At 37.2% G+C, this 25,051-nt stretch overlaps 1 protein-coding gene across 1 annotated transcript; it reads left to right on the forward strand.

The window, feature by feature from the left end:
• The first annotated feature begins 993 nt into the window (after positions 1 to 993).
• Positions 994 to 16,398, forward strand: ADIPOQ (adiponectin, C1Q and collagen domain containing). Its single transcript, XM_083363545.1, has 3 exons — positions 994 to 1,019; positions 8,389 to 8,612; positions 15,526 to 16,398. The coding sequence occupies exons 2-3, from the start codon at positions 8,396 to 8,398 to the stop codon at positions 16,056 to 16,058; spliced, it is 750 nt and encodes a 249-aa protein (XP_083219671.1). The 5' UTR covers positions 994 to 1,019; positions 8,389 to 8,395; the 3' UTR covers positions 16,059 to 16,398.
• The last annotated feature ends 8,653 nt before the right edge of the window (positions 16,399 to 25,051 follow it).

Raw genomic sequence — 25,051 nt, forward strand, 5'->3', positions numbered from 1 at the left:
TTGTTCCATTTAGACAGGGCTTTTTTTCTCATAGAACGCTCAGAACAGAGTCCCGGCGCCTTTTTTGGATGGAACCTTGTAGGGTAGGCAAGGTGGTTTGTATGACATGTGTGAGTTCTGGCACCTTTTTCTTTTACAAAAAAAGCACTGCATTTAGATATGATGGATACATACATAATGCAAGCCAATATTAAAAAAGGTAAAGTAAAAAGGGGGCATTTTTATGCAAAAAATTCATGAGGGAAGCCATTTGTTCTCACCTGTACACTTAAACTATAAACTAGGTCACATAGATAACTTGTGTCTCCTAGATCTATTTTATTATACCAAATATCTCCAAGATTACATCATTAAAGTTGAATAATTTGGAATTTTCATCAGTATGATGATTTTTGTGGTTCTTTTCTTTTCTTTTAAAAAAGTAAAGGTTAGTACAATGTGTTATATTTCATCTTCGCATTTGTATTTTGCCTTAATCCAACTGTAAAAACAAAAACCAAACCAAACCAAAAATACATAAATTCATTCTGCAAATTTAACCCTGCTTATTTCAATGATGTTCTTTATTTCACCTTCGTACTTTTGTGGCCTTTGCTACAATAAAAAATAAAAGTTCAGGCCCTTGATAACAACAAGTTGCCCTCTCTACAGCAAGTCAAAAATAAGACACATTAGATTTTAGTGGAATGCTTAATTTTTGAATTTTCACAGTGATTTTGCACATTACCCTAAAGTATTATTTTAAGAAATATAATCATTAAAGTCAGCAAACTGGCACCTTTTTTCATAATCCTTTAAACCGCATATGATTAAAATATTTTGAAATTAAGAATGACAGTGGAAGAGTGATAAAAAAGATCCAGCATTGAAGTAGCAGACTTGGTAACAAATATAAAAGGGCAGCATCTTGAATGACAGTTCCATGTGCCTCTTTATGAGAAGTGATCCAAAGATCACTATTCTCTCCACTGCATTTCTGATGTGCCTGCAAACTGCAGAGGACCTCACCTGAGCAAGTGGTAAGAAAGTCCTATTTTAGGGTACATCTTTGCACTAGCCCTGTACTTTTCTTCAGAAATTGTGCTCTAATGTTTTAATCTATTATTATTTTGAATATTATTTATTTATTTATTTATTTATTATTTTGACTTATATATTATATAAAAAATATTATTACTGACTGAACTACTTAGTTGGCTGCATTTGTCCACAGGTTCTAAAGTGTCTGAATTAATAATCACAGATTAAACATTTAATAGATTATAATTTTAATGTTGTAGAATGGAACACCTTTTTTGAGATTTATTGATTCAAGTTTAAAACCTTTAGTATTTTCTGGCCATTTGCTGTGTCATTAGCTTGACAGCACAAGCTTATCAACCTGAGCATAAACACCACTTTCTTCAAAGGAATTGGCTACCGAATTGCAACTTGAATCAATCAATTTAACTAAAAGTCTTATTGCATGATGCAGTGGGAGATTTGCTCAGAAAAGGAAAAGATTTGCCTCTCTTGATAAATTATTAAAGAAAACCTGTTCTGAGTGCCAATTTTGGAAAATCCTAATGTATTTTTAGTTTCCATGGAGAATATGGCATTCACATACTTTCCGTTTGGGTTTTTTTCTGCAATCATGTTGCCTTTTCTGCAGACCTCTGCCACAGTAAATTCACTCATAACTTTTAGCAAAGGAACTGCAGAATATGTATATATTTCCTGAGGGTTGGTAACATGATATATCATGAAGTCAAGGATCATATTTCCACCCATTTATATCTGTGTAAGGTGAGTGTGCCACGAAATGAAAAAGGCATATCTTTTCTTGCATATTTTGACTGAAAGCTTTCATTTTGTTTCTTAACTATCCCAAATGGGAACGCTGACTTAGTTTTGATAGATATTAGTGGCTTACAAAAAAGGGGTGAGATGCATGCCTAATCCAATTCACCTCTTAAAATTCCATAATCTTATTTCACATCCTAAAATGGGTCCAAAGAAAGTCCATTGTACATCATGTTCATGGATTGTCAGTTGTAAATCTGTCCCATAGATGAAGAAAATTTCAGAAAAACATCAATAATGGGACTAACCTTAACATAAGACATCATACTAGATGGCCTTAATAATATCATAGCTCAGCATCCTATATATCTATAAAATATATTATTAGATTCAAATATTATTTTAGGCTTCTCCTTAAAAAATCTGAGTAAGCAAATAGGAATGCTAACGTACAAGTATAAATGTTGTTTTCCTAATGGAATGTATGATGTTCTCCTAATAAATGTACTACAGTATGTAATCATCATGATACAACACTTGCCATGATCAATTTAGTATAAACTGTTCGAAATAAGTGCCAAAGAACAATTGCCTTGTTCTGCATATGCATTGTGCGGCCTGATTTTATATATATTTACTTAGAAGTGGAACACCTTCATCAAAATGCTTTCAACAACTCACCCATGTGCATGCCAAAGTAAAGTCCTAATTTTCTCATTGAACTTTCTGAAGTTAGATTATAAAAGACATTGCTATAGTCCAGTCATGAGTGGCAGGTGGCCTACTGGTGAAGCATTCAATCCTAGGTAGCGGTAGATATTTCTCTCCTAGGGCGCAAAGTAATAATATCTGCTGCAAACTCCATGTAGATGTCAGGAAGACATCTGGGCAGGAAATGCTCAGCTCCATCCAGGCACTCCTACCCTGAATTAAGGGATTATAGGGTTGCAAAAGGGTTAGTGTTATAATCCAGATCCATTTAGGTCTACTTAGAAATCCTGACAAACATATCCCCATGTTTAAGAATGTATGATTGCAGCCTGGCTCATCAACTTCACTTCTTTCAATTGCATCAAAGGCATCTTAAGGATTTAATGTTTCTTTGCCCATAACTCATTAAAATTCCATATCTGATTTCAAAATCTCACTTTCATACATTGTTTTGAAGCAAAAGAATATTGGAAAGATAGATGCTGTAAAATATGAAAGGCTTAAAATGCCATTTTATGTTTGCTATTTGTTTGTTGTTAACTCTTTTAACAGTTAAAGATGTACATTTGGGATTTCTTCTAATTTCCTTGCAAACCACATCACTGTACAAGATAATGGCTAATGTTAGCTGATACTACTGATTGTAGATTAATATCTAGGTCTCCCAGATGCTAGTTTAGTTCTCAGCTGTTAACCCATGCTGGAGTTTAGTCTGTTCCTGATCCACTACACTAATCATCATGCCATTTACACAATCTCTATGGATAAGTACATTGATCACTAAAGAAAACCTTAAAACAAATCCCAAAGATTGACAGTGGAAAGGTGATAATACTTTATCCAATTTAGCAACAGAAAAGTTTGCTAAGTGTACAGTAGAGGTATATTTTAAATAAGGATGCAGTCTTAAATTGGGCCAAAATTGTACAGCTTCTTCTATCAGAAAGCATAGTTGGCTCAGTCAGTACATCCTGTGTATAAAATATAGTGTATATAATATAGTGATGAGAAAAGTAAAGTGGAACAAGTATGCTATGCCAAGATATGTCCTGCATGATCTGCCAAACGTTTTCTGTTATAGATGCTCTTCGGATAATATCACTGGAATCTAGAGGTCATTGCACTGTTTTGCGTGAATCAAGGAGAACTAGCCAAGTTTGCAAAACACATCAGAAAGCACACAAAGTTATTTCTTAAGTGCAGCATGAGTAGCCCATCACTTATAGAAGGGCATTCTCCATGGTGGCTCCCTCTCTCTGGAACATCATCCCCTCAGAGATTAGACAGGCCCCCCACTCTAACACTCTATCGGAAGGTGCTGAAGATGTGGTTCTGCAACCAGGCCTGGGGTACCCAGAGTGGGATGGAGCCCAGTAAATGGCTAGTTTGAAAGTGTGTTGTCGCCGGGTGGGGTGAGGGTTATTATTTTTCTTATTATTTTTACTTCTTTTATATGGTGATTTTATACCCATGTAAGCTGCCTTGAGTTGCCATGTGCAATATAAATTTTCATTCATTAATAAACAAACAAACAAACAAATAAATAAATAAATACAGCACGATAGCCCATCTACCACAACTCCAGACCATGACCTGAATATTCTCTTCTGTTTTGGTACCACCATTGAACTGCCCATTGGTTTCATGTGAAATTAACATACAATTTACAGAGATTCTGTAGGAAGCCTGTCTTTCCCAAACCCAGGCAGGAGTAATGCTTCTGAAAGGCTGAGTTAAAATGGAAGCTGTGGTAAACACTCTTTTGGTGGAGGCAGCAGCAGTTTTCTTATTTATTTATTTATTTATTTATTTATTTATTTATTTATTTATTTATTTATTAGTTGAATTTATATACCGCCCTATTCCCGAAGGACTCAGGGCGGTTCACATGGCAATTAAAACAGTACAAAAAAGATGCCACGTGACCAGCTTTTTAGGGACTTGACAGACCAGGGTTTCTCAACCTTGGCAGCTTTAAGAAGCGTGGATTTCCATTCCCAGAATTAACCAGCCAACAACTCTACACTTGTGAAAGCCACCAGGTTGAGAAACACAGTCACAGACATTTGTTCAAAAAGAACAAAAGGTCTGCAAGTAAAGGTGAGAAATATGAATGAGACATCAACAAAAGTGCTCCCATCATTATGGATGGTTTCATGGGGTTATTAGAATTAATTATACTGTGGCTAAAAATATCAGTTGGGGTCCTATACAGTCTAGGGGTCTGCAGTCTCCTTGGCCTCCTACATTTTAAATGTATATCAATATCAATTTTTTTCATGGATTTTTTTTCCAGATTACAGAGAGTGGGTAACCTCTGAGGTTACAGAATGAACTGGTTATGATTGTCTATCAATCAAAGAAGATGGTCCTGTAGAAACTGGAAAAAATAGTTTGATCTAAGCTTAATTTCATTTCAGCACTTTTTTAAAAAAAAATTGGGATGATGAAAACTTTTAAAAGAAATACTTCATACCTCATGGCAAAAAGTATGAAGTATCTCTTTTGGAATAATTTCAGCCATGTTGTTTGCAAGGACTGTGCAACTGATTCCGAAGTAGCTGCCTGTTGTCCTCATCTGCATGCATGTTGAGAAAGCTTCAGATTTCTAAAAAATGCTAAAAAAAATTAAGAAAGGTGGGCAAAACTATCTTATATGCTTATACTGCTAAAGATCATGGTGCTGCTTTGATACCCACATACTGGTTGCTGTATCCAGCACTTAAATCAAGTAGGGAAAGTGAAACTGATCCCTTTGTAGTCACAAATAGATAACAAATGTGGTATGACCAAAACATATTAAAGAGTATGCAGGATGGAGAAGTTCCAGAAATGCAGATGCATATGTGGTTGCCAGTCACTGCAAGGGAAACTTTATTACTTTGAATAATGTTTCAAAAGGCAATGGGATTGCAGACTGACAGAATGGAAAAGGTCAACATTGTATGCCATCCTGTCACACGATCCCTCTGACATACAAACTGCACTTTTGTTCATAATCTGAACCTGGAAAAGACCTGGAGAGAAAAAAATGGTAAGGCTTTTCATATAGTCTCTCTGATGGGAAGGAAAAGTTGAAATGGGCTAAGGAGCTGGCAGAAAACCAGCAGGGCTGAAGTTAAAGTCAAAGCGAGAGAAGGCATTTAAAAGTGACTTATTAGTAGTATTCTGGAAAATCAGATATCTGTGGATATGCTGTTTCATGGAAGGAGGACAGTGATTGAGAAATTACATTCTCTTAGTGAAGAGATGGCCGTACCAATCGGGCTTCAGGCCCGGGCACAGCACGGAGACGGCATTGGTCGAGCTGGTGAATGATCTCTGGCGGGCTCGGGACAGGGGCTGTTCCTCTGTCCTAGTCCTTTTAGACCTCTCAGCGGCTTTTGATACCATCGACCATGGTATCTTGCTGCAACGTCTCAGGGGGTTGGGAGTGGGAAGCAAAGTTTTTCAGTGGTTCTCCTACCTTCTGGGACGTTCACAGTCGGTGTTGGCAGGGGGGCAGAGGTCGACCTTGAGGCCTCTCATTTGTGGAGTTCCTCAGGGATCGGTCCTCTCGCCTCTCCTGTTCAACATCTATATGAAGCCGCTGGGTGAGATCATTCGTGGTTTTGGAGTTGGGTATCATCAGTATGCTGATGATACCCAGCTTTTTATTTTGACCCCAAACCACCCCAGTGATGCCCTCTATGTGATGTCCCATTGCCTGGAGGCGGTCCGGGTCTGGATGGGGAGGAAAAGGCTTCGGCTCAACCCTGAAAAGACTGAGTGGCTGTCTATGCCGGCATCCCAGGAAATTCAGATTACTCCATCTCTTGCCATGGGGGGTGAGTTATTACCCCCCGTAGATAGGACGCGCAACTTGGGGGTCCTCCTAGATTCACAGCTCTCTTTAGAAGATCATATTGGAGCTGTGAATAGGGGGGCCTTTGCCCAGGTTTGCCTGGTGCACCAGTTGCGGCTTATCTGGACCGGGATGCCTTGCGTACAGTCACTCATGTGCTCGTGACCTCTCGTCTGGACTACTGTAATGCTCTCTACATGGGGCTGCCCTTGAAGACCACTCGGAGGCTCCAACTGGTGCAGAATGCAGCCGCGCGAGTTGTGTTGGGAGTCTCCCGATACTCCCATGTTACACCTCTGCTCCGCGAGCTGCATTGGCTGCCGGTTGCCCTCCGGGTGAGATTCAAGGTGTTGGTAATGACTTACAAAGCCCTACATGGCATGGGTCCGGATTACCTATGGCAACACCTGCGGCCGGCGTCAACTTCCCTCCGTCCAGTGCGCTCCCACAGAGAGGGCCTCCTCAGGGTGCCTCTGTGGGTGCGCCAGACCTGTGGAACCGCTTGCCGGTTAAGCTCCGGATGGCCCCCGACCTTCGCTCCTTCCAGCAGGATCTAAAAACTTATTTATTTGAGCAATCCGGCCTGGTTTGATGGGTTAGGGGTTGGGGTTTTAACATGGTTTTTAATTACTGTATATATCGGGCATAATATTTAATTGTTTTTTAACTTTTGTACTTCATTTCTAATATTTATTGCCCTGTACACCGCCCTGAGTCCTTCGGGAGAAGGGCGATATAAAAATTTAATAAATATAAATATAAATATAAATATATCTACCTGATCTTACTGGACAGGTAAATACTATTGGAAAGTGGGTGGTTCCACAGAAATCCAATGCTTGAATAATTAAGAGTTTTGAAAGTGATGGCTATCAACTTAAACTGCATATGGGAGCCAATTGGCAACCATCATAAATGTTGCAGTAGTGATATTGTAAGGGCAAAACAGGTTGTATGTGTAACTACTCAAGCTGCCTCATCCTGGATGAGCTGTAGCTTACAACTGTTCTTCAAGAGCAGTACCATGTACCACACATTGCAATAGTCCAGTTGACAGGTAAATAAGGTATGACTGACTAGGAACAGGGCCTCCTGTTCTGTCTTCCTGAACCATAAATCAGTAAAACTGTACATAAAATGGAATTCTACAAAGGCCCTTATGGATATAATTGTCGTTTTCACATAGAGTGGGAGCTATGAATCCAAGCTTACCTCCAAGTTAAAAGTCAGATTTATATGGAGGAACATGACTGTATCTAGAACTAAAGCAGCATTTCTCATTTCAAACACAAAGCTACTCCATCTTGCTGGGATTAAGCCTGACCTGGTGCCTCTCTATATCCAGTTTCTAGTTTATAGACAGTAGAGCATCACTTTGACAGAATCATCTGTTTTATCCTGATCCTAGCAAAAAAAAATATTTCTGTATTCATTAGCTTTAGGAAAAAATCAGATATATTTCCTAAATCAGTTTCATATTCATTGATATAAATATGCATCTAAGTCCCAGGGAGGGATTGTAGTAAAGTATACATTGACATGCACAATCTCTCAAAATTTAAGCCATGTTCAATCAGGGTAGGAATATCTCCTTGAAACTTTGAAAAATAAGAACAAATGACTTTTGACTATATTGGATCAGACGGAGAAAAGGCCTGAATTGAGACAAAGTAGCTTCCAATGATATTTCCTAAGGCAATGGCTCCCAACCTTTTCTATACCCCGCACCCCTAGAATGCTTTTGATATATTCTCGCACCCCTTACAAAAGTTTGAAATAACAGCAACGAATTATGCATATACACTATAATTTTGAAAACCCAAGTTTTCACACCCCCGGTTAGGAACCCCTGTCCTAGATATTGAGAGATATTGCTATTTTCAATGCAGCAGCTTCAGCCACCATGACCATTGCTGAAAAATATTGAAAGCTGTAGATCAATGACTCTTAGAGGCCCACAACTTCTTTCCTCTGCTCTTGCAGAAATGTATCTTCTTTCTAAAAAAATAAATAAAAAATGTCTGATAGTATTACACTATATTTTTTTCCAGGTTAAACATGAAGCAAGGATCAGCACTTTCTTTTTGTTCTATGGTGCTGCTAGTGATGCTTAGCTGTCACCATGAAGTTGCTGGCGAAGAAAACTCTCAACAACCCCAAGGATCTTGTGTAAATTGGATGGCTGGAACACCAGGTCACCCAGGTCATAATGGAGAAGCTGGGAGAGATGGACGGGATGGAAGAGATGGCCAAAAGGGAGAGAAAGGAGAGCAAGGTGATAGGTTTAATGTTCATTTTGTTTCTGTGAGAATGATATATTCTCTAAACTAGTGTCCTCCAGGTATTTTGGAACACAATTCCTGTGCTAGCTAAGGATTGTGGGAAGTGTTGTGTAATATATTGGGTGACATCAAGTGGGTAAGCCTGCTTTAATTCATTTAAATTAGGTTTCCTGATTAAATGGGATGGAGATGATTATGTACACCATTGTTTTTCAAACTTTGTCAACTTTAAAATGTTTGGACTTCAACTTCAGGAATTTCCCAACCAGTATGGCTGGCGGGGGAATTCTGGGAGTTGAACCCCTCATATCTTACAGTTGCCAAGTTTGAGAAACACTGATTTACACCGGTAATTCTCAAGATAGTCCTTTTTTCAAAATTTTTCTTCAGATTTATAGAAAGAACATAACAGAAATATACAATGGTATACTTGCCCCAGAAAAAGAATGTTGATGTTAAAGAAAATCTGAATTATGTTACTCATGAGTCATTAGGTGCACATAGTGCAGCCGAACAAGATGGATGAAAGAAAAACTGATGTTCTTACAGATTTAACTTACTGGAAAAAAGAAATACATTTATTTATGAATATTGTATGGAGTTTCTCTTTTCTTTTCAGGGCTGCCAGTGTTGTTTGACAGCCTTCCCGGCACTTTTCAGATTTGTTTGGCCAGCAACTCTCTCCAAAAATATCTGCTGAAATATCTGCTTCCCAAATGCATCTGGATAGGTCATATCACAGCTGATAAAACAATTAAAAAGAATAAAATGACAGCAATAGAATCCAATAATGAAGGAAGGCACAAGGAAAAAAAACAACACTATAAAATACATTACTAAAATTTATGTTTAATTAGGAGCAAATTAAACAATATTGAATAAATATATATTCTAGAAGAGGATAATTATTCTTTTTTCTCATGGATGTACATTCTTAGCATGACAGGGTAAAGAAGGAATAGCAGGTTATTAAAAAATAAAATTGTAAAGTTGATTTTTTCATTGAACTTGAGAGAGGAACAAAACTGCATGTTTATAAACTTTAATTTAAACATTAAAAAAGAAGTGGGGATGACAAAGGAGTAAAAGTTTCTAGGAAATGCCATAGACTAAAGAACTTTTTTTATTTTGGGTTTTGGGGAGGTGCTTGACAGACTTTGACAAAAATCATGTATCAAAAATTCACTGCTGCAAATCAATGCATCCTTTGGTTGTGTATAATTATTATTTTCGTTATAGTATTTTAGTTTAAGTATTCATAACTCATGCTTTGATAGATTTCCCTCTAGTTCTAGAAATATGGTAATACATTTTATATAGACAAACTAGGGATATCACATAGGAGAACAAATGTATCCTGAACAAATCGTGATTGTTATGAACTATTTTGAAAAGTTAGTGAAAGGATACAAGCCAGGTATCAAAGATACAAAAGCTGTGATTTAGGCAGAGGAAAATCTGTTTCAAGATTACATCACTGTGCTGGCTATGCAACACACCATCATTCCATCACAATGGGTCTCAAAAGTTTTAGTAGTATATAGATTTAGCCTTGTTTGGGATGAACAGCCATCATTCCACCTTAATAATGGCACATAGTTCCTCTTGAGTAGAATTTAGCACATTGGAGAGCCAGTTGATTTTGTATAATTGCTTGTCTCATTCCAACAAGTTCTTGATTTACTGGTGCTAGGACATTAACAGTAGTGCTCAAGGACTGTGAAATGAGATCTGCAAATTCATTAACTTTAATCATGATATTCCCCAGCTGGGGAAATTAAAGATACTCCATAGCCTCAGTATTAAAAAGCATTCCTTTTTTGCCATCTATAGTACCTTCCAAGTATAGTAATTTAAAATGGTATATCAGTAATTGCATTACCTCTGTAGATGCCATACGCTAAAGGAATAAATAAAAGTGGGTAAAGTGACTTTAAAATAATAATGCAACCAAACCATCCCTAGGAAACATCTTTTTATCCAACTGGGTGGAAGCCAAGGCCATGAACACACTCCACACATTCCCAAAGTCCCATTTGATACATCCATTTTTTTATATACAAATTTTATTGATTTTCTGATATTACATTCACATATTTGAAAAGCAACATGGTGGCTGGGTAGTAGTAATTCAATTACATACAGATATCATTAGTACAAATTTCAAATTGCTACCATAAATATTTCCTCTCTTTTTCCCTTCATATATACTGTCTATTTGTAAATTAAAAGACAGGTTTTATCCTATCCATCACATAGAAAATAACTTTCTTACAAATATCCATAGTTTTTAGTTTACACATATTCTAATTGTTTTAAAATACAATCTTTTAGACAATCAATGACCTAATAGATTTTTCAATTTTAATTTCCACTAAAATTTAGATTTAACGTTTGATATTTATCATTCCCAAGATTTTTAGTATGCTCCCAATTCATCTATCACCATTCCTCACAAAATCTAATATTCAAAATACACATCCTGTTTATTTAATTTCTCACCCTCTATGTCAACAAGATAAGGATACAATATGATATTCTTCCTTTTTGCTAATTTTCAGTTGTTTCTTTTTTAAGTAGTAATCAAAATTTCTTTTTATTTCAATATTTAATGCTTCCTTTCTTCCTCTTTATATCTGCTATCTCTTGCTTAAACTGATATTTTTCATTTTTAACATTCCATATAGACTTATTTATTACTTTCAATAATATGTTTTTAGCTTATCTACATTATTCACCTTTACATGACCTTTATGCACATATCAATATTCAAATTAGCTATTAGTATTTATACTGCTAAATTTTAATGACCAATTTTTTTTCTTTATCTCAGTTCATAACAATGTCTTGTGTTCAACATACACATCTTATCTATTTAAGTACATTCAGATTTCAATAAGATGGTCAAAACTCCATTCTTCTTGAGTCTTAGTCTAGCTTATTCTGCCAAATCATCTTCCATGTACTTGCTTTTGGGTCATCAAACCAATCTCTTTGTAATATCATCTATATTAATTGATATTGGCAAAACCATCCGATTGCCATTTTTTTGAGAGGACTTGTAGGTCTAGTGAGTTGTCTCTTTATTCTTCCTTATCAACATAGTTGTTCTGAATTGTTTGTCTTCTCATCCAACTGTTCTTTTTCTGGATCCTCTAGTTCAGGGGTGTCAAACTCAATTTCATTGAGGGCCGCATCAGCATTGCAGTTGCCCTCAGGGGGCCGGGTGGGTATGGCCACGGTGGGCATGGCCTACTGGGTGGGCGTGGCCAGAGTGCGTATGGCCTACTGGGTGGGCGTGGCCAACTCTACATGGTTCGCATCAAGGGTGCCTGTGGGGGCCTGGGCAGGAGTGGGACAGATCTGAGGGTCTCTGGCAGGAGGAGGGTCTCTGGGCCAGGGCCAAGGCAGTGGGGGCCGTTCCCTCACTGTTTCCAGGATGGCTTCACGGGCCACATGAAACCACTTCGCGGGCCGGATCTGGCCCCCGGGCCTTGTGTTTGACATGTCTGCTCTAGTTCCTTCTGATTTGTATAAGAAACCTTTTTCTTTTTCCAGGTTGTCCAAGTCTTTTCTGGATTTGCAAATATCAATATTTGTTTAATAGTAGATTCTTCAGTCATGGTACTTGAATGTTTCATTTTTTCTATTGTATTTTGCATAGATGGTTCTTTAATTGTGGTCAAAGTTTGGGCTTTCATATCTGGGCTGTCTTCTTGTTTCTTCACATAGCCTCTTAGTATTTCATTGGTTGTGGTAAGAATTTGGATTAGTGTTTTTAACATAGCAAGAGTTTGTTGATCTTCATATCTATAAATAAATTTTGTTCCTGGTCTTCTTCCATGTTGGTATTTTAAACTAAAGGCTTTACACTTAGAAAATCCAAAAGAAAGAATTTTTTTTTCTAGTTAGGGAACACAAAGCCTTTCACAGCTGTTGTTTCAAAGTTCTCAAGGTTATGTATCTTATCTATTTCCCTGGGCAGTCAGCCAGGCCCCTTTTAAAGTTTCCCTTTGAGTCCCAAAGTTGTCTTAATCTTTTCAGTTTTTCTTTCTTTTTTATAAGAAAGAATTCAGATTTCCAACAGAAGTAGACAATGAACAATAGGAAATAAAAAAATATTTCAATCCACATGTTTTGAGAAATAAAGTTCCAATTGGGATTCAGTTACTTTTTCAATGTTTAAAACATCCCTGGGTATTTAGTTGCCGCTCTTTGTGGAGGGAGGGCTGAAATCCCCCTTCCCTCACTGCAGGGGGGAAATTGCTTAGCAGCTTAAGGAGGTACAGAAAGTAATTAGGGTGTAAATGAGGTAAATCTCACCCAGTTTCTTCCGCTCTGCTTTAAGAGTTGCCTGGTAGAAAATGTGATTTCAGCTATTCACAGCCTAGGGACGAGTCATAATGGCCAGTCCTTTCATCCGCCAGTTTGGAGGGATCACCAGGTTCAGTGGGAGAGTTGCAGCGAGCGCCCTTCCTTGCTGGTCACCTCTTCAGGGCAACTTTCGGCCCTTTTCAGGGCCCCCCAGTGATGTGAAACTGGATGGGAGAGAGAGAGCAAGTCTATTAGCTGTCTATAGTGGCTGTGTGACAAACGAGAAGTCCTTGATACATCCATTTACTGTCCTGTTGCATTCTCCAATTTGTAAACACTTTCCAATATACTGTATTTTTCCAGTATTGTTCATTTGTTCATCCCAACTTGGGGGAAACCTTCTTTCCTTTTTTGTGTGATTTGACTGTCACAACAAATAAGGGTGTTATGCAAACACAACTATCAAATATCTGCTACCCGTATATGGCCATTCACATCATGGCTGGCTATGAGATATACTGGCATTTCTAGCCTTCCTCTCTGTCTCATGATAACTAAAAGCAACATTAAGAGAATCTGCATCATTGTCATTATCATGAAAAGCTTATCATTAGTTAAATATGATAAAGAGATATGTTTTTCTTATAATACCTTCCTAAAAGCATCTAGCTGATAATAATCATGTCCTAATAAGGGCTCTATATACAATGGGAACCCACCATGTCCATGTACTGGCAAAGCAGAACATATCCAGTCATTATATCACTTATTTATTGATGCATATTTATGGAGCCATGAGAGGTAAATATTTGTGAGCCCTGAGTGTTCTGCAGAAACTACTGCAATCAAAATAAATGGCAGACTCAAAAAGAGGCACAGCTAGAGACAGAAGACTGTTAGGGACAAGGATAGCTTTATCCTCTTTCTCATTTAAAATAAAACTTATTGCTTCTCCTGCTACTGCTAGCATTTCTGTCTTTGCTAGTTTACTAATTGGTTTTTGGTACCATCCTTTCTTTCCTATTGATCCAAATCCATTGTTGCCTCTCAAATTATTATATTCTGCCCCATCTATCTCTTATAGGCAGATAATAGATTTTTCCAGAAATAGTTGGGCAATCCATTCCCATCCCTCAAAAGAAACACTGCTATCTCCTCCATTATATAAATCAGTCTGTAGTTCCCTTGGTAATCTTACACCAACTAGCACCTGGATTCCCTTTACAACTAAATTAGATCTGAGGATAACCTGGCCATATGTGCCTTGAGGTATACAAATGCAAATTCCCAAGGAAGGGATTTTTAAAAAAACTTTTGATACAGTTATGCAGTGCTTTTTTTGTAAAAGAAAAAGGTGCCATAACTCACACATGTCATACAACCCACCTTGCCTACCCTACAAGGTTCTATCCAAAAAAGGTGCTGGAACTGCGATCTGGGCATACTATGAGAAAAAAAGCCCTGCAGTTATGACTACAGAACAATCTAGCACAATTACTTTTGGAGTGCCCTTAATAGCACTAGTGCTTCTTTAGGGCTACCTGCTTCCAATGGTATCTGTCTATTTAATAACATATTCTAGGACAGTATTATTGTTAGGGATGTCAGACTCATATCCTCTCTACTGCTTTCCCTTCCTATGGAACAATATTTCTTCTGGGATTAGAATGGCTCCATATCTTCAGAAGCTAGGAGGGAGTTGGGCAACTGAAAGTTTGTGATTAATTAAACCCTCATATTTAATAGCAGTTGAATGTGGGGATCTTGTTTGTCTAAAACCTGAACACCAAAAAGTACAACAATGAGGGAAACGAAGCTAGGATTCATTCTACTTGTTCTTGATGGAATAGTATCACTAAACTCATAACTCTGAGAACAGAGGAGAAAGCCCTTGGAATTCATGATAAACAATCACAGGGTATAATTCCAATTGTAATAATATTTATTGATTGATTGATTGATTGATTTTATATACCACCCTATTCCCGAAGGACTCAGGGCGGTTTACAGGGCCAATTAAACAATACAAATAAATACAATTAAAATAGAATTAAATTAAGACTAGCCCACGATTAAAACAAATTAAAATTTAAAATTTAAAATTAAATTAAAACCTCCTCAGTCCAGGCCAGAAAGATCAAATAACCAAGTTTTCAGGTCCCGGCGAAACGAGCGAAGGTCCAGGGCAGTCCGAAGTTCCACCGGCAGTTCAATCCATAGGGCAGGCGCGCCCACAGAGAATGCCCTCCCCCTTGGAATCACCCGCCGGCATTCCCTAACCGGCGGAACCCTAAGGAGGCCCTCCCTGTGGGAGCGCACAGGACGATGGGAGGCTGATGCTGGCATATAATAGCTATTATTGCCATTTATAAGGGGACTTGTTAATTTGGTGTCTTGTCAAATTTACAAAGATCTTCTACAATGAACAAAATCATTATGATACAGTTACAGGAAAGTTCCAATGCACCATTGCTGGAGTATACTATTTTGCATGTCATCTCAGTGTGTATGCCTCAGATGTGACAGTAAGCTGATTATATTATATTGAATGAGAATGAACTATCCTATTAAAAAAACCCATTTATTTTATAGGTACACCTGGACAAAAGGGAGACAACGGACCCTTAGGAGTTCCTGGCCTTATAGGTCCTCATGGGGTGCCAGGATTTCCAGGATTACCAGGATCGAAGGGGGAAAAGGGGGAAAGTGCCACTATCTATCGATCTGCCTTTAGTGTTGGCTTAACATCCAGAGTTTCTTATATTAATATGCCTATCAAATTTACAAAGATCTTCTACAATGAACAAAATCATTATGATACAGTTACAGGAAAGTTCCAATGTACCATTGCTGGTGTATACTATTTTGCATATCATCTCAGTGTGTATGCCTCAGATGTGAAAGTTAGTTTATTCAAGAAGGACACGACAGTCATAATCACCTATGACCAGTACCAGAAGAATGATGTGGATCAGGCTTCTGGATCTGTTTTACTCCATTTGGCATCGGGGGATGAAGTTTGGCTACAGTTATATGGAGAAGAAAACAGTAGTATCTATGCTGATAATGTTAATGATTCAACTTTCATGGGATTTTTACTTTACCCTGATTTGAATTACCAGTGATAGAATGGGGATGGAGTAGGGAAGATAGAAGAACAGCCAAGCATGACATGGATTCCATTTTTTTTGTAGTCGTCTGGTATGTTAGAAACACAAAATAAACTTGAAGGTGGTTCAAATCTGAATGTTTATAACTTGCATATTAAGATAATTTGTATGTGTAAATCATCAAATATTTGTATTCCTTCACAACACTTCAGTGGTTTTCAGTTCAGACATTCAGTTGTCTGTTATGCAATAATTAGATATAATGAAATCAAGTAATAAGCATATACACAAGCATGTGTATGTGTGCACATACACACACAGACACAAGATTTCAGCCTGTACATATTCAAGATAATATTAAAGGTAAAGGTAAAGGTTCCCCCGCACATGCGTGCTAGTCGTTTCTGACTCTAGGGGCTGGTGCTCATTTCCGTTTCAAAGCTGAAGAGCCAGCGCTTGTCCAAGTCGTCTCCGTGGTCATGTGGCCAGCATGACTAGACGCCAAAGGCGCACGGAACGCTGTTACCTTCCCACTGTAGTGGTCCCTATTTTTCTACTTGCATTTTTACATGCTTTCGAACTGCTAGGTTGGCAGAAGCTGGGACGAGTAAAAGGCGCTCACTCTGTTACGGCACTTGGGATTCGACCTGCCAAACTGCTAACCTTCTGATCGACAGAACCCACTGAGCCACCGCGTCCCGAGATAATATTACAGTATGTTTATTTATAGTTACACCAACAAAGAATAAACATTGATTGGATTTACACATTGTATTAAGCCTTAATGGAATTTGGTTTTGGATTAGTATATAATATGGATACAGCCATTGTGCTTTGTAAACCATATTTTATAGCTTGGCATGGTGTGAAAAATTAGCTAATTATGATTTATTTAATAAACTATGGTAATACCATATTGTGTGAATCAAGTCAGTAAAATAAAGCTTTAGCACCACAATTTTCAGAATTATTCTTGTTTAGACCTAAATTAAAATTTCAGTTGCATTTAAACTCGTATCTTTGTTCCTATATTGTTTCATTCAGAAGATCTGGGTTCTTTGATTAAGGCAGATAATTATGAATTAATGTGGAAAAATTAATCCCTGCAAAAACCAACATTGTGAATTCTCAAAAATATCTGGCTATGATAGAGCATTACTGCTCTGAAGCAATGTGCCTGAGACATGGAAGGCTATTTGATCAATATAATTCTGAGCTATAAAAACATTCCATATAAGTGAAGTTTGTGTCTTTGTAGAGACAGTCCCTTTAAATTCCTAGCCCAATTCCTATTCCATGTATATTGAGCCTTCAGTAGGGACACAAGGCCCATTTCATAACTCCCTATTTGGTGAAGTATCCATAAATTTTCAACTTTTTAAAAGTAGAGCTATTCCTGTTGGATCAATATGATTCAGTTTCCCTGAATGTTGCAAAATGTCGTTGTATCTGCAAAACTCAACATGTCTTGATTATGTTAATGATGTAGTTATAATTTTATGTTTGTTGAATTACTTGAAGCAGAATCTGTTCATTTGCTTTAAGTTGCAGAATTCTATTCAGTGATAATAATAAAAGAATGAAGGCATTAAGGCGGAACTGGGACAAAATATATCTATTTAATATTCATTGTGAACCTTATGATACCTGCTTGCCTATTAGACCGTTAAAAAGCACATCTTGGCTACTCATAATCCAAAATCTCTACCATACTTTCTGTCATTCATGATTTTTCTTTTTCTAGTTTTCTTCCATATTATGGAATTGACTTTTAAGAAATATATATTTATTTGAAGGAATACCTGTGAGTTGCCCATCTGTTTTTAGGTTGGTGATGCAACTTCTCTTTTTTCTTCATTCCCTTTCTGCCATGCACAAAAGGACTCTGGATATTCTATTATGGTAACAAGAAAAGCTTGTGAAAAAATATATTTTAAAGGCAATTTGCTCAGAGCTAACCACATATTAGACATATCCTCACTGAGACAGAATAGCCTAAAGGCCATAACACTTAAAACAAATGTCACTGCTGGATTTATTAAGATTCATTTCAATCTTAGATTTAAGAATATTTTACATTGCCAAAAGGGAATATTCCAATGAGCATGTTAATATAAAATAAAATGGAGAGGAATAGTAAAATACAGTAAAATGCATTAATAAATAGAAAATAATATAAACTATAATTGAAAGAATTACTGAAAGAATAAGACATTCTAATGTATAACTCAGACTAAACTACGTTTCCCTTCCATGAATACCCTTAAATTAACATCTTTCAAAAGTACAGAAAGCAATTTCCAAAAAAAGGGAGAGTAAGCAAGGATTTGAAAAAGTTGCTTGAATGAAGGGAATATGTGACAGCTCTTTTAAAAACTGATATTAAAAATTGGACCTATGTACCAGTTATCCTAGCAAAATTAATCATAAAGCATCAGAAGTGAATCTAAAAGTATATAAAGGCATACATAATTGATCTTTTTATGCATAATTGATCTGTATTAATATTGTTAGCATCATTTTGAGATATATTTTAAAAGGTATAGCACAGAATTTTACTATATACTACCACATATTATTCTTTCAAAGTTTAGCCTATTATGAGAGCACACTTAGTTCCTTGTAACTCAGTCACTAATTTTTTCTCTTCTAAAATCTATAATTTACCTTTTTGCTTTTGGCTCAGTGAAACTATTTCTGGGAAAGTCTCATTGATAAAAATATTTGAGATCTCAAGTTACCCTGCAGTCACTGGAAATATCCACAAGATGGTGCCCAGCTATCAACAACAAGGATAATTTTCCAATAGATTCTCAAGTGCTTCTTTTTTTAAGACCAGAAGTGAACAGAGATCCCAGAAAATGAATTAGATTATTACATAAAATCAAAATACAACTTGCTTTCTTTTATAACTTGATCTGCTTTTATCACCTGAATGTACACAACTGTAGTGCTTTTTTTAACCAATCTATAGAGCTTATTATTATTGTTTAAAAATCCTGAAGTAGGTGGCACATAAGCAGCAGCAAATAAATTAAATATTAAATGTTCAGAATATAGCTGCATGATGGAATATTGCCCATGGCAAAGAAATTCTGGGGCTTCTACTACAATATCTGAAAGGCATTGTTATACCTTTGAAATCTGGTGACTTCAAAATATATTTTCTAAATGATGGTTGGTCTTTGAAGAAGCAAGACTAATAGAATATTGATGCTTTTGAGCTTTGATATTGGAGAAGACTCTTGAGGATATTATGGATAGCCAAGTGAACAAACAAGCATATCATACAAATCAGTCTCACTCACTCAAATCACTAGGCTTGCATTACCATATTTTGGTGACATTATCCAAGACCCAGCTCTCTTGAGATGCTTATAATGCTAGGAAAGGAAAAGAGAAAGAAGAAGAGCACTACCAGCATAAGGATGAATGGATGGACTTGATTTCAGCAGTGACGACTGAATCATGGAAGACCTGAAGGACTACATTGGGAACAGATTATCCTAGAGAACATCCAGGTAACTGTCTAATCCTAACTCCTCAGACTATAAATGAAATGTTGGGAGAGTTTGTACTTCAGTTTTTCAGGATTCCGTTAATGCAGCCTTTCAATAAATTAGAAGAAACTCATCTGGTCTATTTTGTGTCCAGTACATCTGGGAAGGCTGACTTCAAACTTTCAAATCTGAAAGTACAAACCACCTGCTGGTTCCTTTACAGCCTGAGAAGTTAGGGAGGGTCCCTTCTGAGCCTCTTTCTCCACCCCTTATGCAGCTGTGAGCTGAATTTTCTCTTATCTGGTCACTCTTTAGACCAGGGCTTTTCAACTTTTTCACCCATTGCACCACTTTTAGGATATGGCAATATCCGAGTACCACCAGTCGCCTAGCAAGGTGTCAAAAACTTGATGATCAAAAAAAAAAGTGAAAAAAGTGATGAAGTACAGGTAATCTTTGGCTTACCACAGTTTGCTCAGTGACTGTTCGAAGTAACAATGGCACTGAAAAAAGTGCCCCCCAAGCCACAGCCGAGTGAGACACCTGCCTGCCCACCCGGTGGCGCTCTTCCTCCTGTCCAAGGTTTTCAATATTGTAAGCATTTCTGTTGAGGATTGACAATGGGGGTGGGGTGGGGTGGGGGTGTTTGGTTTTTATTCCCCCCCCTCTGGTGGGTGGTTGCAGCAGGTTTTGGTCACTTCACATGACCCTGGGACACTGTGACCATCATAAATATGAATCAGTTGGCAAGCATCTAAATGTAAATCACAAGACCCTGGGGATGCTGCAACATTCCAGCTGATCGGTGCTTCTTCTGGGCTCAGGAGAAGCGCCAGGATCAGCGCCGAGCCTGGCGCTGATCCTGGTGCTTCTGCTGAGCCCTGACAGCCCTGCAGCTCCAGCCATCTCTCGCTTAGGCTTGTGCAGTGCTGCCACCAGTTCAGCTCATTCCCCTCCCCCGCTACCACTTTTCTAGGATGGTCGCATACCACCTGCCAGGTGCCAGAGTACCACAGTTGGTACCCGTACCACTAGTTGAACAACCCTGCTTTAGACAGCACCACTTCACCCCATTTCTCAAAGTCTTTCTTACCTACCATTACAGCATATGAAAATTATATAAAAATTATCTGGTGGGGTCGCTGGCTTTACATTATGAGCAGGCCATGGCAAAGTTTGAGCAAGGGATCTTCAACGTGAAAGTTTTGATTGAAATTTTTCAAAATTCCTAAAAATTTAAGCTGGGAAAATATTAAGAATTGTTTTAAATTAGCTAGACACCTTGAGCAATTCATAGTACACAAATACTGCAAGGCTTTTATGTTAATGTGATTTGACAGCTTACCATTAGCAGTTAGAAGGTAGATTCAGGAAGAACTTGTTTTTTTGGAACAGATGCTGTGACTTCTATAGTACCTTTTGGAATATGCTCAAAAAACTTCCTAGGGTGTTTTCCATGGGAGCAAATGAGTTTATAAGCATCACCTTGTACCCAGAAGTGGTCTCTAGAATCTAGACTTTTTACAGCTAAATTCACACCACTAGCATGCAATGCTTAACTATGTTAACAGAAAATTTTAGAATAGAATAGAATAGAGCAGGGAGAGGTTTTTTAGTCCAGCCCCCTACTCAAGCAGGAGAACCTATATCATCTGAGGTGAGCAGTATGGTCAATGTAATGCAGTTGGCAGTTCATGCTACTGTTATATATATCTGTCTATGTATCAATATTTGGCAACTACTATATTTTATTTTATTTCACTGTGGATCAGTGACAATAATGAAAATTATTTGAAATTTGATTTGATGTATTCATGATGTATTTGATTTTTGTATTGGCCTTGCTGATTTTAGAGTGTGGCTGTAGTATGACACTTAAAGATTTATGGAGCTTTGACCTGAAAAAAATTATATAGCTCAGGCACACAAGATTGGCTTGCAGAAAAACAGATGTAAATTGGGCAGGCCTCCAAAGGTATCAAGGACATCTGTGACTTGCAAATTACTTATCAATAGGGGCCGTATGATGGTTACCAAAAAAAAATATAGGCATGATTTTCCCCATTTGGGAGAAAGATACATCAGAATAATTGTTCTCTAAGCCTTAATAAAGTATCCAAACTAAACTAAAAACCTAGCAGAAATAACCCCAAATCATTCTATTTCCACTTCTATAAACACTGAAATCTCTGCAGTATCTACAAACTCTGCTATGCTTATGGGTGACCAGATAGCCACAGACATTAGAGTGCAACTTATTGACGGAAGGAGCCACTCAATTTTCTTCACTCACCAAATCCAATATTTGTATTACTGTATCTGAAGTGGGCTATATTGCCATTTTCTCTGCATCGTCTTTTCCACCTGCTATAATCTTGTTCTTTCGCAAAAGGATGCTTTTATTGTTTGAAAGGAATACTCCATTTGAGACCCCGTCTTCTGCCAGTTTCATATAGCAAGAAAAGTTCAGCTGTTGTTTATTTGTTTATGGGCTTCCAGACCAAGAGTTGTTTCATTTTAGCCCTAACAAGGTTGTTTGTTTTAAAGATGTATCATGGTAAGAATTAATTTAATTTAATTTAATTTATTGAGATTTATATACCGCCCTTCTCCCAAAGGGACTCAGGGCGGTTTACAGGGCATAAATATAAATAACAATATAAACATTACAAACATTAAAAAACAATTAAATCAGTGCCCAAGTTAAAACAAAAATAAAACAAGCCAATAAAAACCCATGTACCCCCATCAGGCTAGACCCGCTAGTTCAAATAAATGGGTCTTCAACCCGCGACGGGTTGAAGAAGAGCACCCTATTACACCTAACCTTATTTTAATACCAATAATAGAGAACTATTAAACTATTATTTTAATAGACAAAGAGGTAGTATTTTACATTCTAAGCTAAGACATAGATTGACTGTATTTATACAATTTGGCTTGCCAAAACATTTGTAAAAGTAAAGAATGTGATGGAGCAAGAGTATGTCATTTATACACCTGATGCAAAAGGAAACAATTTAATATATGGGATATTTGACAGTCCTCTAGTATTTAAAAGATCATTTTTTAATAACAAAAAGGCTTTGAATACTTGTGACTTGTAAAGAGAAACAATCTATTTTAAACTTTAAAATGACAAGAGGAACAAAGAATCAAATATTTAATCTAAATCTCTATTTCATTTTTTTGCTTTCTTTTAGGGGCATTTTCCTTTGGAATTACCTTTTACTCACACATAAATAGGGGTTTTTCCCCCTTCTTAGAAAGAGGATCAAGACTTCTGAAAAAAGAATTGAAAAGAAAGAAAATATTCCTTGAAAAACTCAGTAAGGATGTAATCCAGTAAACACTTTCTAAAAATGAAATCAGTTGCAAATGATAACTTCGGATATTTTATTCCTAGAAATATAAACAATTTCTCTCAGGTTTTTGGTGGGTACAAAAGTTTAAATTACTACCTAGGTACTTGGTAATATTACAATTGTATCTATAGCTTGATCTGTGGATATTAATATGTGGGTAACAACTATATTATATATCCAATGTCAGCTGTTGCCATTGAAAGTATTGTAAAAGAGAGAAATTAGAAGGAGTCGTTCAACAATTGCTATTAGTTTATTTTTATCTCCACAGCTTCTTCTTATTTACTTTTGACAAATAAAACAGTTATAGAAAAAATACCAGCAGGCTAACATATGGGGCTTGGCCTTCCTTAAGTACCATGAAACCTAGCTTCATTTATTTTTATATTTGCATCCAGATGTTCTTTATATTAAATTAAGCTGATCTGCTGTAAATTGCTCAATGTCACCTACCTAGTGATTTCCTCCAGCTGAGTTCTCTCTCTATCTAGGCCACAATTCTTATCAGCTTGAACAATGGAAGGAGAATGTTGTATTTTTGCTACTGAAATTAGGAATAGGTTTTTCTGTTATTTGTTGTAGTGAGATTTCTAGGGAAGGATAATCCGGGGGACCATAAGGATTACAACATGTATAGGCAGCCTTGGTGCAATTACTGAGCAAAATCATAGGCATTCTTAATCAGTATCCATAACCCAGTTGGTAATATAGTGTACTGGTGGTAATTCAGGAATTATAGCTGTATGTCCAATAGTGTCAGTCACAATTTCTTTCTATGTTTTGTCTTATTTTAGCTGGTCAATGTGTTGTCATACATGTTATAAGAACCCATCTGTATAGTGTAAGAAAGATGTCTAGCTGTTTCTTTAATCTTTTCAATATTTTACTTAATATCTTACTTAATACTCTTCAGTATATTCATAAATGACTTAGATGAGGGAATAGAAGGTGATCTCATCAAACATGCAGATGACACCAAGCTGGCAGGAATAGCCAAAACCCCAGAAGACAAGCTCAGAATCCAAAAAGATATTGACAGATTTGAACAATGGGCCCTATCCAGTGGTGGGATTCAAATTGTGAACAACCAGTTCTCTGTGTGGATGCTGCTTCCAGAAGTCCATTCTGGGCCTGGGCAACAAAAAATTAGTTACCGGTTCTGTTGAAGTGGTGCAAACTGGCTGAATCCCACCACTGGCCCTATCCAACAAAATGATATTTTGTGGAGGGAAGCAAGTTTTACACTTATGCAGGAAAAACTAATGGTACAGATTAGACAAAACCAGGCTCAAAAACCGTAACTGTGAGAGAGAACTTGGAGTCCTAGTGGACGATAGCTTAAACATGAGTCAGCGGTGTACAGCAGCAGCAAAAAAACTAATACAATCCTTGGTTGTATAAACAGAGGCATAGAATCAAAATCACATGAAGTATTAGTACTGCTTTATAAAGTCTTAGTAAGGCTACATCTAGAATACTGCATCCAGTTTTGGTCACCATATTACAGAAAAGATGTTGAGACCTTGGGAAAAGTGCAAAGAGCAAATAAGATGATTAAAAGTCTGGAGACTAAAACATATGAAGAATGGTTTCAGGATTTGGGAATGGCCAATCTAGAGAAAAGAAGGACTAGGGGGGACATCATAGCACTATTCCAGTATTTGAGAGGCTACCACAAGGAGGAGGGGGTCAATTTATTTTCAAAAGTACCTGAAGGCAAGACAAGAAACAATGCATGGAAACTAATCAAGGAGAGAAGCAACCTGAAATTAAAGAGAAACTTCCTAACAGTGAGGACAGTTAACAGTGAGGACAGTTAACCAATGTCTTCAGTCATTGTAGGTGCTTCATCACTGGAAGTTTGTAGGTGCTTCATCACTGGAAGTTTTTAAGAAGAGACTAGACAGCCACTTGTCTGAAATGATATAGGGACTCCTGCTTGAGCAGGGGACTGGATTAGAAGACCAGGGGACTGGATTAGAAGACCTTCAAGGTCCTTTCCAGCTCTAATCTGATCTTTTCACTTGTTCACATTTACACTGCTTCCTATAAACTCTTTCTGCTAGTTTGATAGTATAGCATTATACTATCTGGAAATCTACTATTTCATCATATTTATTATATTGCAACTTTTGATATTAAA

Source organism: Vipera ursinii (assembly GCF_947247035.1).
Source record: "Vipera ursinii genome assembly, chromosome: 5".
Lineage (NCBI taxonomy): Eukaryota > Metazoa > Chordata > Lepidosauria > Squamata > Viperidae > Vipera > Vipera ursinii.

Coding starts and splice junctions, on each gene's coding strand:
- ADIPOQ (XM_083363545.1), top strand. CDS start 8,396: ATGAAGCAAGGATCAGCACTTTCTTTTTGTTCTATGGTGCTGCTAGTG. Junction 8,613..15,525: donor GGGAGAGAAAGGAGAGCAAG/GTGATAGGTTTA, acceptor TTTATTTTATAG/GTACACCTGGACAAAAGGGA.